Source organism: Oncorhynchus gorbuscha, linkage group LG19, assembly GCF_021184085.1.
Source record: "Oncorhynchus gorbuscha isolate QuinsamMale2020 ecotype Even-year linkage group LG19, OgorEven_v1.0, whole genome shotgun sequence".
NCBI classification, from domain to species: domain Eukaryota; kingdom Metazoa; phylum Chordata; class Actinopteri; order Salmoniformes; family Salmonidae; genus Oncorhynchus; species Oncorhynchus gorbuscha.
The window spans coordinates 40,825,081-40,840,674 of NC_060191.1; the positions used below are offsets into that span (position 1 = coordinate 40,825,081).

General features: G+C 42.9%; 1 protein-coding gene across 1 annotated transcript; it reads right to left on the bottom strand.

The window, feature by feature from the left end:
- Window positions 1–1,602: 1,602 nt before the first annotated feature.
- Window positions 1,603–8,239, bottom strand: LOC124005643 (myelin protein zero-like protein 3). Its single transcript, XM_046315081.1, has 6 exons — window positions 7,961–8,239; window positions 5,789–5,955; window positions 3,702–3,915; window positions 2,975–3,131; window positions 2,519–2,588; window positions 1,603–2,360 (listed from the first exon to the last, which is right to left on the bottom strand). The coding sequence occupies exons 1-6, from the start codon at window positions 8,028–8,030 to the stop codon at window positions 2,280–2,282; spliced, it is 759 nt and encodes a 252-aa protein (XP_046171037.1). The 5' UTR covers window positions 8,031–8,239; the 3' UTR covers window positions 1,603–2,279.
- Window positions 8,240–15,594: the final 7,355 nt, after the last annotated feature.

Consider the following 15,594-nt stretch of genomic DNA (forward strand, 5'->3'; position numbering starts at 1 on the left):
CCTCTTTGACCAGAGAGAGGGGGAGAGAGGAGGTAGAGAGAGGGAGGCGGGCAGATTCCAGACACACGAAGACAGGATCCAAGGGGCTCTGCTCTGTCTTCACATGTGCTGCAGGATTATGCCACATCTCCTCCTCACAGGGAAATCATTACAATATTTTACTGAGACTACATCCATCACTATGGCCTGCATGCCAGCCAGCCAGCCACTCAAATCTATTATTATGAACTGTGTCAATCAATCATTCAAACGTATTTATAAAGCTCTTTTTACATCAGCAGATGTCACAAAGTGCTCATACAGAAACCCAGCCTTAAACCCCAAACAGAAATCAATGCAAATGTAGAAGCACTGTGGCTTTGAAAAACTCCCTAAAAAGCCAGGAACCTAGGAAGAAACCTAGAGAGGAACCAGGCTCTGAGGGGTGGCCAGTCCTCTTTTGGCTGTGCCAGGTGGAGATTATAAGAGGACATGGCCATTAAGGCCAGACTGTTCTTCAAGATGTTCAAACTGTAATATGGTTACGCTCAATAGCAAAAACCAGTGGTCCTTCAAGATTTATATGACTCACTGAATCGAACACAAATGTGTTGCCATGGTAGAAATAATTATTTCACCTAAATAATTTAGGATGAAACGACAAAAACTAATTGGACTGAGGAATGAATCTGACAAGCTATTTATTTTATAATAAAATTAAAATATTCTAAATTAGTCTCATGACCAATTTATTGGACTGCTCTAGGTTATTATACTGAACAAAAATATAAATGCAACATGCAACCATGTCAATTGAAATAAATTCATCAAGCCCTGATCAATGGATTTCACATGACTGGGAATACAAATATGCATCTGTTGATCACAGATTCCTTAAAAGAAAATTGACCTCACGATGGGCCTCAGGATCTCATCACGGTACTTTTGGGCATTCCGATCTCCCATTGTTAAATGCAATTGTGTTCGTTGACATCAGCAAACCACTCGCCCACACAAAGCCATTACAAGTGGTCTGAGGTTGTGAGGCCGGTTGGACGTACTGCCAAATCCTCTAAACGACATTGAAAGTCGTGGTAGATAAATTAACATTCAATTCTCTGGCAACAGCTCTGGTGGACATTCCTGCAGTCAGCATGCCAATTGCACGCTCCCTCAAAACTTGAGACATCTGTGGCATTGTATTGTGTGATAAAACTGCACATTTTAGAGCAGCCTTTTACTGTCCCCAGCACAAGATGCACCTGTGTAATGATCATGCTGATTAATCAGCTTCTTGATATGCCACACCTGTCAGGTGGATGGATTATCTTGGCAAAGGAGTAATGTTCACTAACAGGGATATAAACATATTTGTGCACAAAAGTTGTGAGAAATAAGGGTTTTGTGCGTATGGAACATTTCTGGGACCGTTTATTTCAACTCATTAAACATGGGACCAACATTTTACATGTTGCGTTTATATTTTACTTCAGTGTAGTTTACACCAGCAACATGGATGGGTGCTAATTTAAGTCCGATAAGGTTTAGAGACCGACACTATTGAAAATGTACTGTAGTTCAACTTACATGGTAAATGGACAAACCATTTTACCAACGGACAAGAACATTTATGTATTTTATTAAGCATCATTTTTCAATCATTTGCACACACATTCAACAACATTCACTACACTGTACATCCAACTTCCAACATGTAAATAAAATCCTGTAACTTCATTCAACATCTAAATCAGAATTCATAGTTGGTCCACTCCTGAATGTAGTGATACCAACAGGTTCAAATGTAACAAAAAAACTCTGAAATATATGTTTCAAATAATATTAATTGGACTCAATGAAGCAGATGTAGCCACAGGTAAAGACGGTCTACAATTCTAGCAATAGATTCCATAAGGTCCAATAGTTCAACAAAAACTCTCACAATAGCTGTACAAAAACAATGATTCTACATTACAAATGTGATAAAGCAGACAATAACTTAGTAATATACGCATCTCCTTCATAATAAGAAAATCTATCCAGAAATGTTTATAGTATAGTGCAAAACGTAAGTGTGTGTCCATGTGTCAGGCAGTGTCTATCCCACCAGTAGAATCAGCTGTTGACAAGCCATGAGAGAAGGGAGGAGTGTGAGTGGATACTGATGTGTGAGACAGAACTAAGTCCAGGAATCTTGGCATTTTAAACAAACAGTATAAGTGAGAATTCTGGCCAACCACTCCCATTGGCAAGGCATGGAGGAGGCCTCTGTCCTTACAGAGCACGGCCACCAGGGGTCTCTAGCACTGAGACACGGCCATGGTCTCTCCCTGAGCCAGAGGCCTCTCTTTGTGGATGTAGTAATCCTCATAGTCGGAATCCTAGGGACAGGAAGTGGGGTAACAGATAAATATTTCATGGACGTCTCATATTGTCAGACGTAGACTACATGTAAAATTTAAGAGTATGTCATTGATCGGGCGAGACATGTGCCCCTAAGTAATTCATGAGCAAAAAAAAAAAAAAAAAAAGGCCATACCAGAAAATATAGGTCACAACAAGTCATGTTTTTCTCCTTGCGGTTGATCTGCTTAAAGCCAGGCTCATCTCTGTCAAAAAGATGATAGAGTTCAAATTGGTCAAATCACAAAACGGTCAGCATTAGTAATTTTCTATATTGGCAAAAGTCCGTTTTTCAATGAATATGATGAATTTCCTTGATTCCTCGCATCCTCTCTGCTCAGCTCCTTCTCAAATCGTATTGAAGGAGAAGGTCCACTGCCCCTCCCCTTGGACCCTCTTCTCCAACGCATTTTGAGATGGAAGGAGAGAAGGCGCAAGGAATCAAGGAAAGATTCATTGAGAAAAAGCCATGTCCATTCAGCAAGTCAGGGTTGGAGGCTCCCTTCACCAGAAACCATATCACTTCTTTAAAACCATATGTCTAGGATGTCCTGAAGAACTGGTGCACTGATTGAGGAGTAAATCCACTCACTCGGGTGTGACCTCAATAGGGGAGTGGTAACCCTGGGTCTGGCTCTTGTCCCTCGGAGGGCAGCACATGCGTCCCAGCAGAGCCAGCGTGATGATGGTGGAAGGAAGCAGGATGAAGGCTAGAAGCACCGCCACGTCCGTGAAACGAACCGCGAGCACTGTGGAGAGGAGAGGGTTCATCATAACCACATTTACACTCAGTGTCAGCGCAAAGTGGAGACGCTAACGATTTTCTGATCTCTTTAGGTACGAGATCCGCCTCATTACCTATGACCCCAGCACAGCCGTGCTAAAAAAAGTTGTTTAGCACGCTCTCTCGTGTACAACTGCTTTAAGAAACCCCTAAACGCTTCTTAAAAGAGGGATTGTTTAAGCTTTGTGGAAAATATGACTCAATCTGTAGCACATACGTGCCTAAATCTACCGTAGAAGTCTTTAAAAAGGTGCCAATAAATATGCGCCCAACCATACCAGTATTGAACACGAGGTAGTAGGTTTTACCCCCAATATATCTCCCCAGTGCCACAATTCCCATAGAGTCATGTTCTACACGTCATCATTCCTAAGGTCAATAGTGTGAACCCACAAATCACCTTTACTAACAAATCCTAAACTTCTGCCTCTCAATTAAGAGCCAAATCCTGACTCGAGATGCACTTTTTCTCATGCGTCCCATTGACATCCATGCATTTTCCCTAAACATACATTTTTCGAAGTAATTGCCTCACCTTTGGGCGTCACGGTGAGGACGGTCTGTGAGGTGGGTGATCCGTGTACGTCAGGGGGGTTCCTGACTGAGCAGGTGTAGGTGCCGTTGTCGCTGAGGGAGGCGTTGAGGAGCTGGATGGAGGCCTCGCCCCGGGCCGGGCTGCCCAGCCACTTCACACGCCCGTGAAACTGGCCTTCCTGCGGAGGGAACGCCAGAGAGGAGAAGTGGAAGAACTGGGGAACAAAGAGAAGAGGAGAGATTGTGACGGCTCTGGGCAGGACAGTGTTACACAGACCGTAGCAACTACAGAGCCACTTTACAAGACACAGACAACAGAAACACTGCATCAATCACACTAACCATCACCGTGTTTTCAAAAAGTAGGGGGACAATAAGAAGTGTCAAAGAGACACATTGGAGAAAACAAACTACACATAGGGAATAAACATCACAGGAAAATATACACAAAGACGAACACACGGCAGGCAGGCCTGATAACAATCAATGGTGCTCAACAGTTATATTGTTTTATAGCTCTGTATGGGCTGGGCTCTCCAGGAGGCACTTCAGTTCAGACGGCCATAGAGCCGAGAGGGCTGATACAGACAGCATACTAAATCTAATCACTGCACTCAGTCAACCCAGACAAACACTCAAGCCTACCTCAGACAGGTTACGCCTAGCCAAATGGAGATTATACACAGCCAAGTGCCTCTGAAACATTCAGAGCCGGACCCAGATTAAAGCTTGTCCTGGACTAAAACTCACTTTCAATGAGATTCTCCACTGAGAATGATTTTCAAGCCTGGAATAATCTGGGTTCGGGAAACCGGCACTCAGGGTGCAATGTTAGGGCCTGTGGTTAAAAGCTTTGCTGTTACCGTAACGGTACTGACTCACTGAATAAAAACCTGATGGATCATGGGCAATTGCATTTAAATGAACATTGAATTGATTTGATCACGTCTTATACAAGACCTTGATTGACTGGAGTTGTTCATTCAGTGTCATTGAGAGGAAGTGAATCACAAGTCCTCCATCACTGTCTGTTGCTAGAGCTGCCTTTTCAGTCCTGGAAATGAATTCTCATCAAGATATTGATAATTATGCAGGGAGACTGAAGCACACCACCAATTCATAGTTCTCAAGCCTTGGCTGGTAAATTATATTTCTGATAGAGTTTTTTTCAAATGCTTATTCACAGTGCCTTTTGATATACGATTGTGTCAATAAAAGTGTCCGAATCCACTAATGAAATTGGATGGAAACAAACGTGCTACGAGAGACAAATTCACTTTCTAGCTCCGTTGTGTTGGCTAGCTCTGTGGGGCTATGCGGCGAAATGTTCTACACGTTTCACTATCCGTCTGTAGTTGCACAGAACAAACTTGTTCCAAGTAAATAAAGAAATTAAACCAAGGATGTTGTTTGATTCCGGTATACCCTGGTATCGACCAACCCAGCTACGCTTATACAGGATTCGGGACAAGCCGACACACCCCTAGGATAAAGAGTTTGTGTCAGTGACATGAGAACCCACTCTATCTGCAAACACTGACACAGCAGTAGGCCTGACTACTACATCTTAATGACTAAACCAACAGCTTCTATTACCCCATCGAGGGAGCCACAGCACATTAGCCATCACTTAGCGCTGAGCGCTCCTATAGGATATGATATCCCAACAACTACATAGCGTATACATTATCGGCCCCTCCAAATGGAATTAAAAACTTACGCGGTCAGCCGCTCAGAGTATCGACAAGGAAATTGGATCTAGGGGAGCTTTGGTGTCGGAGCCCTGACTCACAACTTCCAGCTCGAGGCATACATTTAACATACATTTACCACATCACCAAGATGTGGAAGAGTGATCCTGATTCCTGCCACTAACTGCCTGGGGTTTCTGAGTCATATTCCCAGGGGTTAAGGGTTTCAGAGAAATAGAATTACTAGAAATGGCGTCACAATTGAAGTCAACGTATCAGCAGCCATATTCAGTGTACCCATGCCAGGACATAAAAGCACAAGAGTTCTTCATCAAATGTGTGCTTTATTAACAAATTAACTCAATATACTGATTCACTTTCTATGGTGCGTACTTACTGCCTGCGGAGGGCCTCCGGTCTGGGGCCTGTAGGACCAGTCCACTGACATACGGCTGGTGGCTCGGCTGGTAGAGGTGAAGGTGCAAGTCAGGGTGACGGCATTGCCCCTCACAGAATGGACCTCTGCAGGGGAGCTCACTGTCATGGCTGACACAGGGCACAGCACTGAGAGAGGCAGCAGGACAGGGAGGTGGTCAGATGAGGAAGATAGATTAAGGAGGAGGAAGGGCAGACGATTGCACAGAATTTTAAGTAAAATCCAGTTGGGAACAAAATACATTGTAGAAGTCAAAAGATGAATAATTTCAGAGCAAGGTAGTTCACATAAACAAAACGCAAATAAACAGAATAAAGCTATAGTTCTCATTCGACAATTGTGTATAATCACAATGTCAAAGGTCAAAGGTAACCCCAAAGGCCCACATTGTTGACCCAGTATTAACCCCGTACCCAGATGGCAACATCAAACCTTCTGTACACTGCCTGGCATTAATTGGAAAAAACACAATCTAATGAACTTTCCATGGGAAACATTGTTTTCTTGGCACCATCTGACAACAAGACTACTAGTTGTAGCAGTATTAGTGTCATAGTTTTTTTCTCTCTCTCTGTCTACCCCCCATTGGACAATGAGAGCATAGACATAATAACCACAAGTAATGAAACAAAATCTCAACCATTTATTAGCCGAGGTATTAAATCTACTTTCTCTATGCAATGCACGGTCTGCCTAGAATGTGCTTACAAAACTAATTCTGCACAGCCCATTGTATAATGTGTAGAAACTGAGGAGGAACTGATTTTCTAATAGTTTGCATAACAAGTTGTGTACGTGTTAAAGTGGCACACGGAAAATGATCCTTTACCAATTCCTGGATTGGCAGACGAACAACAACAGCTGTTGATCTTTCCATCAACGTTCAGCAAACATGGCAATAACGACACAGCCTACAGTAGAAGTTGTATTCCTTGTGATGAGCGTTGCCAATGCAGACATTGTGCAATGCAAAAGAAATACAAAACATTTACATAATGTGTGTTATATTTCAAAACAGGCCCAAACCCATAGATTCAATGCTGTATTTTCCATGTGAACTCCAACACACACAGGGAAATGCAAACGTATCATTTAACATACAGCATACTGTAGGCCTGCATGTGGTTCAGAGATTCAGATTTCCACAGTACATTACAATTATTCTACCTTGGACAAGTGAAGGACACATATTCAAAGGAATGTTTTTTTTTAAAGAAGAAAACAAGAACTCTCTCTAAGGACAAAGAGACAGTCCGAGTACTGCGAACTACAAATATTTGAGTGATCTAAAATACATTGTACAGAGCAGAATCAGAGGGCTAAATAGGGTATGCAGATATCCTGCACTATTTCAAAACACCTTGGAGTAAAGTGGACCGAGAATGAACAAGCTAATCTCATAACCAAGGTAGCAATCGTGTTGAACAAAGTATTTCAAGCAGTAGATGCTTGATAGCGGTTGACATTCTAATTGTTGATGAGAAAATTGGCAACCCTTTGAGCCCATTGCATGTACTATTACGTCTCAAACGTACAGGAAATGACTTCTCCTGCTGTCCAACCAATAGTTATATAAATCTGATCAATGTCAGTAGACCTCACCCAAAAGTCATATTCTCAGTTCTAGATAATGTCTGCTTGGAATTGGACGCAGGGTACTTTAAACTCAATAACAAAACGTGAGTGAAATTGAAAACAAGGGAAAAAGCCATGAGTCCTATGAATTTTACATGACATGATACTGCATTCCTGTTGTAAGGAACCTAGCCTCAGGCGCAATTTGGTTTGTTGTGAACATGCAGTATAATTATTTGGTAGTGACTATTCACAAATGGATACATAGTAGCCTATTCAAAATGTTGTAGGTTGTATAAATACATAGTAATATATTATGTTAACTATGAAGGTAAACACGTGGCTTATTATAATAATTCTAACAATAATTCATAAAGAATTTGTATGTAAGCTTCTTTTTTTTTTTGAAGTAGGCCTAGACAATTATAAAAGGTACAAAATCAGGATTCTATAAAAACACCCACAATCCAAATGCTTGTGTAAAGGTAGTCTAGTCTCGCAAATTCGTTGATCTGTGACATTGAAAACGAGCTTGACAAATGAGAGGGTTGTACTCACCAAAACAAACCATTAAATACAGCAACACGACAATGTTCAGACGTATAATCCTGTGTTGAAGCCAAACCATTTTAGTAAAATGATGTAGGGCTTTAGAAAAAGTTAGAGTAAATTGTCAAGTCTTGTCAAATTTTGCGTTTCGGATACTCGTCGTCCATTTTTTTTGTGTGACTCAGTTTCTCCGCTGTGCCTACCCAGTGTGCACTACCTGACAAACAGGTGTTTCAGGAAGTATTGCTGACACTCCTCGCCCTGACCAAAGAGGGAAAAGGAAGCGAGTGACCCCACACGCAGTTTCTTCAGCCGTTTTTTTCTGGTTAAGTGGAAGTCAATAAACTACGGAGACCAGGCAATACTGTCTATGGGAGACACACCAAGTTAAGTAGAACAGAACTGACCATTTTTTCAATGGTAAACGGCCTGAGTGAAGTATCTTTATTTATTAACCATCGTTGGCCTGGCATCACATATTCCTGGTGCGTATTTTACATTCAATAAAATAAAATAAAATAAAATATTATTAGTATCATGTGCCTAATACAGCAGGTGTAGACCTTACAGTGAAATGCTTACTTTCGAGCCCCTAACCAACAATGCAGTTAAAAAAATATGGATAAGAATAAGAAATAATAGTAATTAAAGAGCAGCAGTAAAATAACAGTAGCGAGACCATATACAGGGGGGAACCGGTACAGAGTCCATGGTGCGGGAGCACCGGTTAGTTGAGGGAATATGTACATGTAGGTAGCAGCAGTGGTGTAAAAGAGGGGGGCAAATAGTCTGCAAATAGTCTGGGTAGCCATTTGTTCAGGAGTCTTATGGCTTGGGGGTAGAACTGTTTAGAAGCCTCTTGGACCTAGTGGGCCTTCCTCTGACACCGCCTGGTATAGTCCTGGGTGGCAGGAAGCTTGGCCCGAGTGATGTACTGGGCCGTTCGCACTAACCTCTGTAGTGCCTTGCGGTTGGAGGCTGAGCAGTTGCTATAACAAGTAGTGATGCAACATCAAGATGCTCTCGATGGTGCAGCTGTAGAACCTTTTGAGGATCTGAGGACCCATGCCAAATCTTTTCAGTCTCCTAAGGGGTAATAGGTTTTGTAGTGCCCTCTTCACAACTATCTTGTTGTGCTTGGACCATCTTAGTTTGTTTGTGATATGGACACCAAGGCACTTGACGCTCTCAACCTGCTCCAATGCAGCCCTGTCAATGAGAATGGGGGTTTGCTCGGTCCTCTTTTTCCTGTAGTCCACAATCATCTCCTTTGTCTTGATCACTTTGAGGGAGAGGTTGTTGTTCTGGCACCACACGGCCAGGTCTCTGACCTCCTCCCTATAAGCTGTCTCGTTGTTGTCGGTGATCAGGCCTACCATTGTTGTGTTATCGGCAAACTTAATGATGGTGTTGGAATTGTGCCTGGCCGTGCAGTCATGAGTGAACAGGAAGTAGACAGGGAGGGGACTGAGCACACACCCCTGAGGGGCCCCTGTGTTGAGGATCAGCGTGACGGATGTGTTGTTACCTACCCTTAACACCTGGGGGCGACCAGAAGTCCAGGATCCAGTTGCAGAGGGAGGTGTTCCCAGAGTCCTTAACTTATTGATGAGCTTCGAGGGCACTTTGGTGTTGAACGCTGTGCTGTAGTCAATGAATAGCATTCTCACATAGGTGTTCCTTTTGTCCAAGTGGGAAAGGGCAGTGTGGAGTGCAATAAAGATTGCAGCATCTGTGGATCTGTTGGGGTGCTATGCAAATTGGAGTGGGTCTAAGGTTTCTGGAATAATGGTGTTGATGTGAGCCATGACCAGCCTTTCAAAGCATTTCATGGCTACAGGCGTGAGTGCTACGGACCAGTAGTCATTTAGGCAGGTTACCTTAGTGTTCTAGGGAACAGGCATTATGGTGGTCTGATTCCTCCTGGCTACTCCCCCCGCGCAGCTACTCGCCCAAGCCTCTTCTCCTTTACCCAAATCCAGACAGCAGATGTTCTGAAAGAGCTGCAAAACCTGGACCCGTACAGATCAGCTGGGCTTGACACTCTGGACCCTCTATTTCTGAAACTATCCGCCGCCATTGTCGCAACCCCTATTACCAGCCTGTTCAACCTCTCTTTCATATCGTCTGAGATCCCCAAGGATTGGAAGGGGGAGACAACAGGGGAGACACCCTGGACCCAAACTGTTACAGAACTATATCCATCCTGCCCTGCCTATCTAAGGTCTTCGAAAGCCAAGTCAACAAACAGGTCACTGACCATCTCGAATCCCACCGTACCTTCTCCGCTGTGCAATCTGGTTTCCGAGCCGGTCACGGATGCACCTCATCCACGCTCAAGGTACTAAACAATATCATAACCGCCATCAATAAAAGACAGTACTGTGCAGCCATCTTCATCGACTTGGCCAAGGCTTTCGACTCTGTCAATCACCATATTCTTATCGGCAGACTCAGTAGCCTCGGTTTTTCTAACCACTGCCTTGCCTGGTTCACCAACTACTTTGCAGACAGAGTTCAGTGTGTCAAATCGGAGGGCATGTTGTCCGGTCCTCTGGCAGTCTCTATGGGGGTGCCACAGGGTTCAATTCTTGGCCCGACTCTTTTCTTTGTATATATCAATGATGTTGCTCTTGTGCGGGCGATTCCCTGATCCACCTCTACGCAGACGACATCATTCTGTATACTTCCGGCCCTTCCTTGGACACTGTGCTATCTAACCTCCAAACGAGCTTCAACGCCATACAACACTTCTTCCGTGGCCTCTAACTACTCGTAAACGCTAGTAAAACCAAATGCATGCTTCTCAACCGTTCGCTACCTGCACCCGCACACCCGACTAGCATCACCACCCTGGATGGTTCCAACCTAGAATATGTGGACATCTATAGGTGTACCTAGGTGTCTGGCTAGACTGTAAACTCTCCTTCCAGAATCATATCAAACATCTCCAATCTAAAATCAAATCTAGTCGGCTTTCTATTCCGCAACAAAGCCTCCTTCACTCACGCCGCCAAACTTACCCTAGTAAAACTGACTATCCTACCGATCCTCGACTTCGGCGATGTCATCTACAAAATAGCTTCCAATACTCTACTCAGCAAATTGGATGCAGTTTATCACAGTGCCATCCGTTTTGTTACTAAAGCACCTTATACCACCCACCACTGCGACCTGTATGCTCTAGTCGGCTGGCCCTCGCTACATATTCGTCGCCAGACCCACTGGCTCCAGGTCATCTACAAGTCCATGCTAGGTAAAGCTCTGCCTTATCTCAGTTCACTGGTCACGATGGCAACACCTACCTGTAGCACGCGCTCCAGCAGGTGTATCTCACTGATCATCCCTAAAACCAACACCTCATTTGGCCTCCTTTCGTTCCAGTTCTCTGCTGCCTGTGACTGGAACGAATTGGAAAAATCGCTGAAGTTGGAGACTTTTATCTCCCTCACCAACTTCAAACATCTGCTATCTGAGCAGCTAACCGATTGCTGCAGCTGTACATAGTCTATTGGTAAATAGCCCACCCAATTTACCTACCTCATCCCCATACTGTTTATATTTATTTACTTTTCTGCTCTTTTGCACACCAGTATCTCTACCTGTACATGACCATCTGATCATTTATCACTCCAGTGTTAATCTGCAAAATTGTAATTATCCGCCTACCTCCTCATGCCTTTTGCACACAATGTATATTGACTCTTTTTTTCTTGACTTGTTAATTGTTTACTCTATGTGTAACTCTATGTTGTCTGTTCACACTGCTATGCTTTATCTTGGCCAGGTTGCAGTTGTAAATGAGAACTTGTTCTCAACTAGCCTACCTGGTTAAATAAAGGTGAAATAAAAAAAATAAAAAAACATGTTGTATTACAGACTCGGACAGGGAGAGTTTGAAAATGTCAGTGAAGACACTTGTCAGTTGGTCAGCGCATGCTCGCAGTACACGTCCTGGTAATCCGTCTGGCCCTGCGGCCTTGCGAATGTTGACCTGTTTAATGATCTTACTCACATCGGCTGTGGAGAGATTACACAGTCTTCACTGAACACCTGGTGCTCTCATGCATGTTTCAGTGTTATTTGCCTCGAAACGAGCATAGAAGTAGTATAGCTAGTCTGGTAGGCTCGTGTCACTGGGCAGCTCTCGGCTGTGCTTCCCTTTGTAGTCAGTAATGGTTTGCAAACCCTGCCACATCCGACGAGCGTCAGAGCTGGTGTAGTACGATTCGATCTTAGTCTTGTATTGACGCTTTGCCTGTTTGATGGTTCGTCGAGTAATGCACTTCTGTAGAACTGCCAAGAATGAGGAGGATCATCTTGAGCTGTCAAAATAATAGTCTCATCATCTTTTGCACTTACCTGAGTAGGCCTTCATGATTTTTACATTGGCAATATGCCAATATGCCGTTATGTATTTTTAGTAGAAACATCACCCTTTTGTAAAGCATTGGAGGTTGAATATGACAAATAAATGTTTTCACTCCTAAACTTCTTTCAATGCCACTCATCACCTTATGTGACCTTGTGTGTCAACTCCTCCTCTCTTATCAGCCTACTCTGTAAACTTCTGGCTACCCTGTGGGAGCGGCCAGCTATTCCTAGAGTACGATACCCCTGTCCCAGAGCCCTAGTCTTTAACTTTGTAATTATCCTTAATGGGTGAGACATTTATTTATTTGTCTAGCACTACCACAGTTTACCCTTGTGTATGCTTACGTTAGAGAGCCCTTTGAAGTTATGTCTTCATTTAATTCTGATACCATTACATCTGTAGGGAACAACTTTCAATCCCAGGGGCATTTACTTCCTACACCGACAAGAGAATTACATCCCATAATCAGATTTCTACATGGACAGAATTTCAAGGATGTCCTTTTAGTTGCGAACGTGAAGGATTCTGGGTATTACCTGAGTGTGTTTCCAACAGTGCTGCTTTGTGTTTGTGTAATGTGTATTCTTAGAGAGGCCTCTGTTTAGTACAGTGGTGTGCATTTCAGTTCTACCTTCCCAGTGAGAATGAATGGACCCTCACTTATCACTGTCTCCATGGGGGCAGCAACAGAGGGCTGATTCTTCAGATGTCAACATGTGGGAAACTAATAAAAGGGGTTTAGCTACAAGGTCCAATGAACAGACTGTGCATCTGATTATCCAGGTGTATGTAGATGTGCAGTGATGTAAAGTACCATGGCCCTCCTCTCATCTTTTGGTAAAGGATATTATCTCTTCATGTGTACAGAAATCTGAAAGGTATACATACAAACATGAGTGTAGCTGTCAAAATTTGTCAAAGAAATGGATGGCAGGCTCAAAAATCATCTGTACGGAAATCATACTGTGTACACCCAGGAACATAACATTAAGAACAGTTTCATAATATTGAGTTGCATTCCACAGGGATGCTGGCCCAAGTTGACTCCAATGCTTCCCACAGTTGTGTCAAATTGGCTGGATGTCCTTTGGGTTGTGGACCATTATTGATACATATGAGAAACTGTTGAGCGTGAATAACCCAGCAGCGCTGCAGTTTTTGACACAATCAAACTAGTGCACTTATTACCATACCCTGTTCAAACGCACTTAAATCATTTGTCTTGCCCATTTACCCTATGAATTGGCAGACATACACAATCCATGTCTCAATTGTCTCAAGGCATAAAAATGTGTCTAACCAGTCTCCTCCCCTTCATCTACACTGATTAAAGTGGACTTATCAAGTGAAATCAATAAGGGATCATAGCTTTCACCTGGTCAGTCTTTCTCATGTCTAATGTTTTGTACACTCATTGTATTGTTGCCTCTCCCCTTGACTATTTTCTTCATTATTTCTCATTATTTTACTTCTCAGCATAACGTAGATCGATTGCACAGTCTCGCCAGGGGACGCTGTAAGTCGTCAGTCGAGTCTTCAGTCTTCAAGTCACCTTCCCATGGTGAAGTGTGTATTGTTGCTGCTGTTAATACATGCCCAGACCAGCCCATTTGTGAGGACCTGGGGCTGGGACAAAGTGCACCAATAGGGTGATGTTTTTACGAAATGCTGAGGTTTACCCCCTCGTCACTGTCTGTGCCTGGTACAACCCATTATTGGGTGTGGAATGAGATGATGACTGTTTGTTTGTCTGTCCAGCTTTCGGCTCCAAGGAAAAGGCTTAGGCCTACCAACATTCCTTTCATTTATTTTAACCAAGCTGTGTTATGCTTGTCATCTCTTGTGTAGTTCAGTAGGTGTGAAGGAGGAATAAAGGACAGATCTTAATCCCAAATCTAGGTTTACATTCTTATACACTTCAACAGAAATATTAACCAAAATCCCATTAAGTTTGTATTTATTATATTTGTGTAATTACATAGTAACTGATATGACAGCCAAAAGCTCATCTAGTTGCTATGTTTATCTGAGCAATAAAATGTTTGACATATCAAAGTAGTTACTCAGTTATTACAAGACAAAGACAAGTAGTGTTACCCAAACAATGTATTGGTTGGCATAATAATAATCGTTGTAACAGAGAATTGCAGTAATCATACCATGACATTGAATCAATCTAACATAATCATTGAATAGTCTTTTGACCCAAGTTCAAATCAAATGTTATTTGTCACGTGCCTAATACAACAGCTATAGAGACCGTGAAATGCTTACTTACACACCCTTAACCAACAATGCAGTTAAGGAAATAGTTACTAAATAAACTAAAGTTTAAAAATATATAATAATATAAATAATGAGGCTATATACTGGGGGTACCGGTACCGAGTCAATGTGTGGGAGTACAGGTTAGTCGAGGTAAGTTGTACATGTAGGTAGGGGTAAAGTGTCTATGCAGAGATAATAAACAGCGAGTAGCATCAGTGTAAAAACAAATATTCTGGGTGGCCATTTGATTAATTGTTCAGCAGTCTTATGGTTTGGGGGTAGAAGCTGTTAAGGAGCCTTTTGGACCTAGACTTGGCGCTCCGGCACCGCTTGCCATGCGGTAGCAGAGAGAACAGTCTATGACTTGGGTGACTGGAGTCTTTGACAATTTTTGGGGCCTTCATCTGACACTACCTAGTATATAGGTGTCTGGATGAGAGCGAGGCCCCAGTGATGTACTGGGCCGTACACACTACCCTCTGTAGCGCCTTAAGGTCAGATGCCAAGCAGTTGCTATACCAGGCGGTGATGCAACCGGTCAGGATGCTCTTGATCGTGCAGCAGTAGAAATTTGTGCCATCTCCACAACTTTCTTGGTGTGTTTGGACTAGAGGTCAACCGATTAATCGGAACGGCCGATTAATTAGGGCCGATTTCAAGTTTTCATAACAATCGGAAATCTGTATTATTGGGCACCGATTTCCGATTATTTTTTAAATTTAATTTTTAAAAATTAAACCTTTTATTTAACTAGGCAAGTACATTCTTATTTTCAATGACTGCCTAGGAACTGTGGGTTAACTGCGTTGTTCATGGGGCAGAACGACAGATTTTCAACTTGTCAGCTCAGGAGTTCCAATCTTGCACCGCACAGTTAACTAGTCCAACGCTCTAACCATTGCACTCCACAAGTAATCTGCCTGTTACGCAAATGCAGTAGAAGCCAAGGGAAATTGCTAGCTTGCATTAAACTTATCTTATAAAACACAATCAATCATCA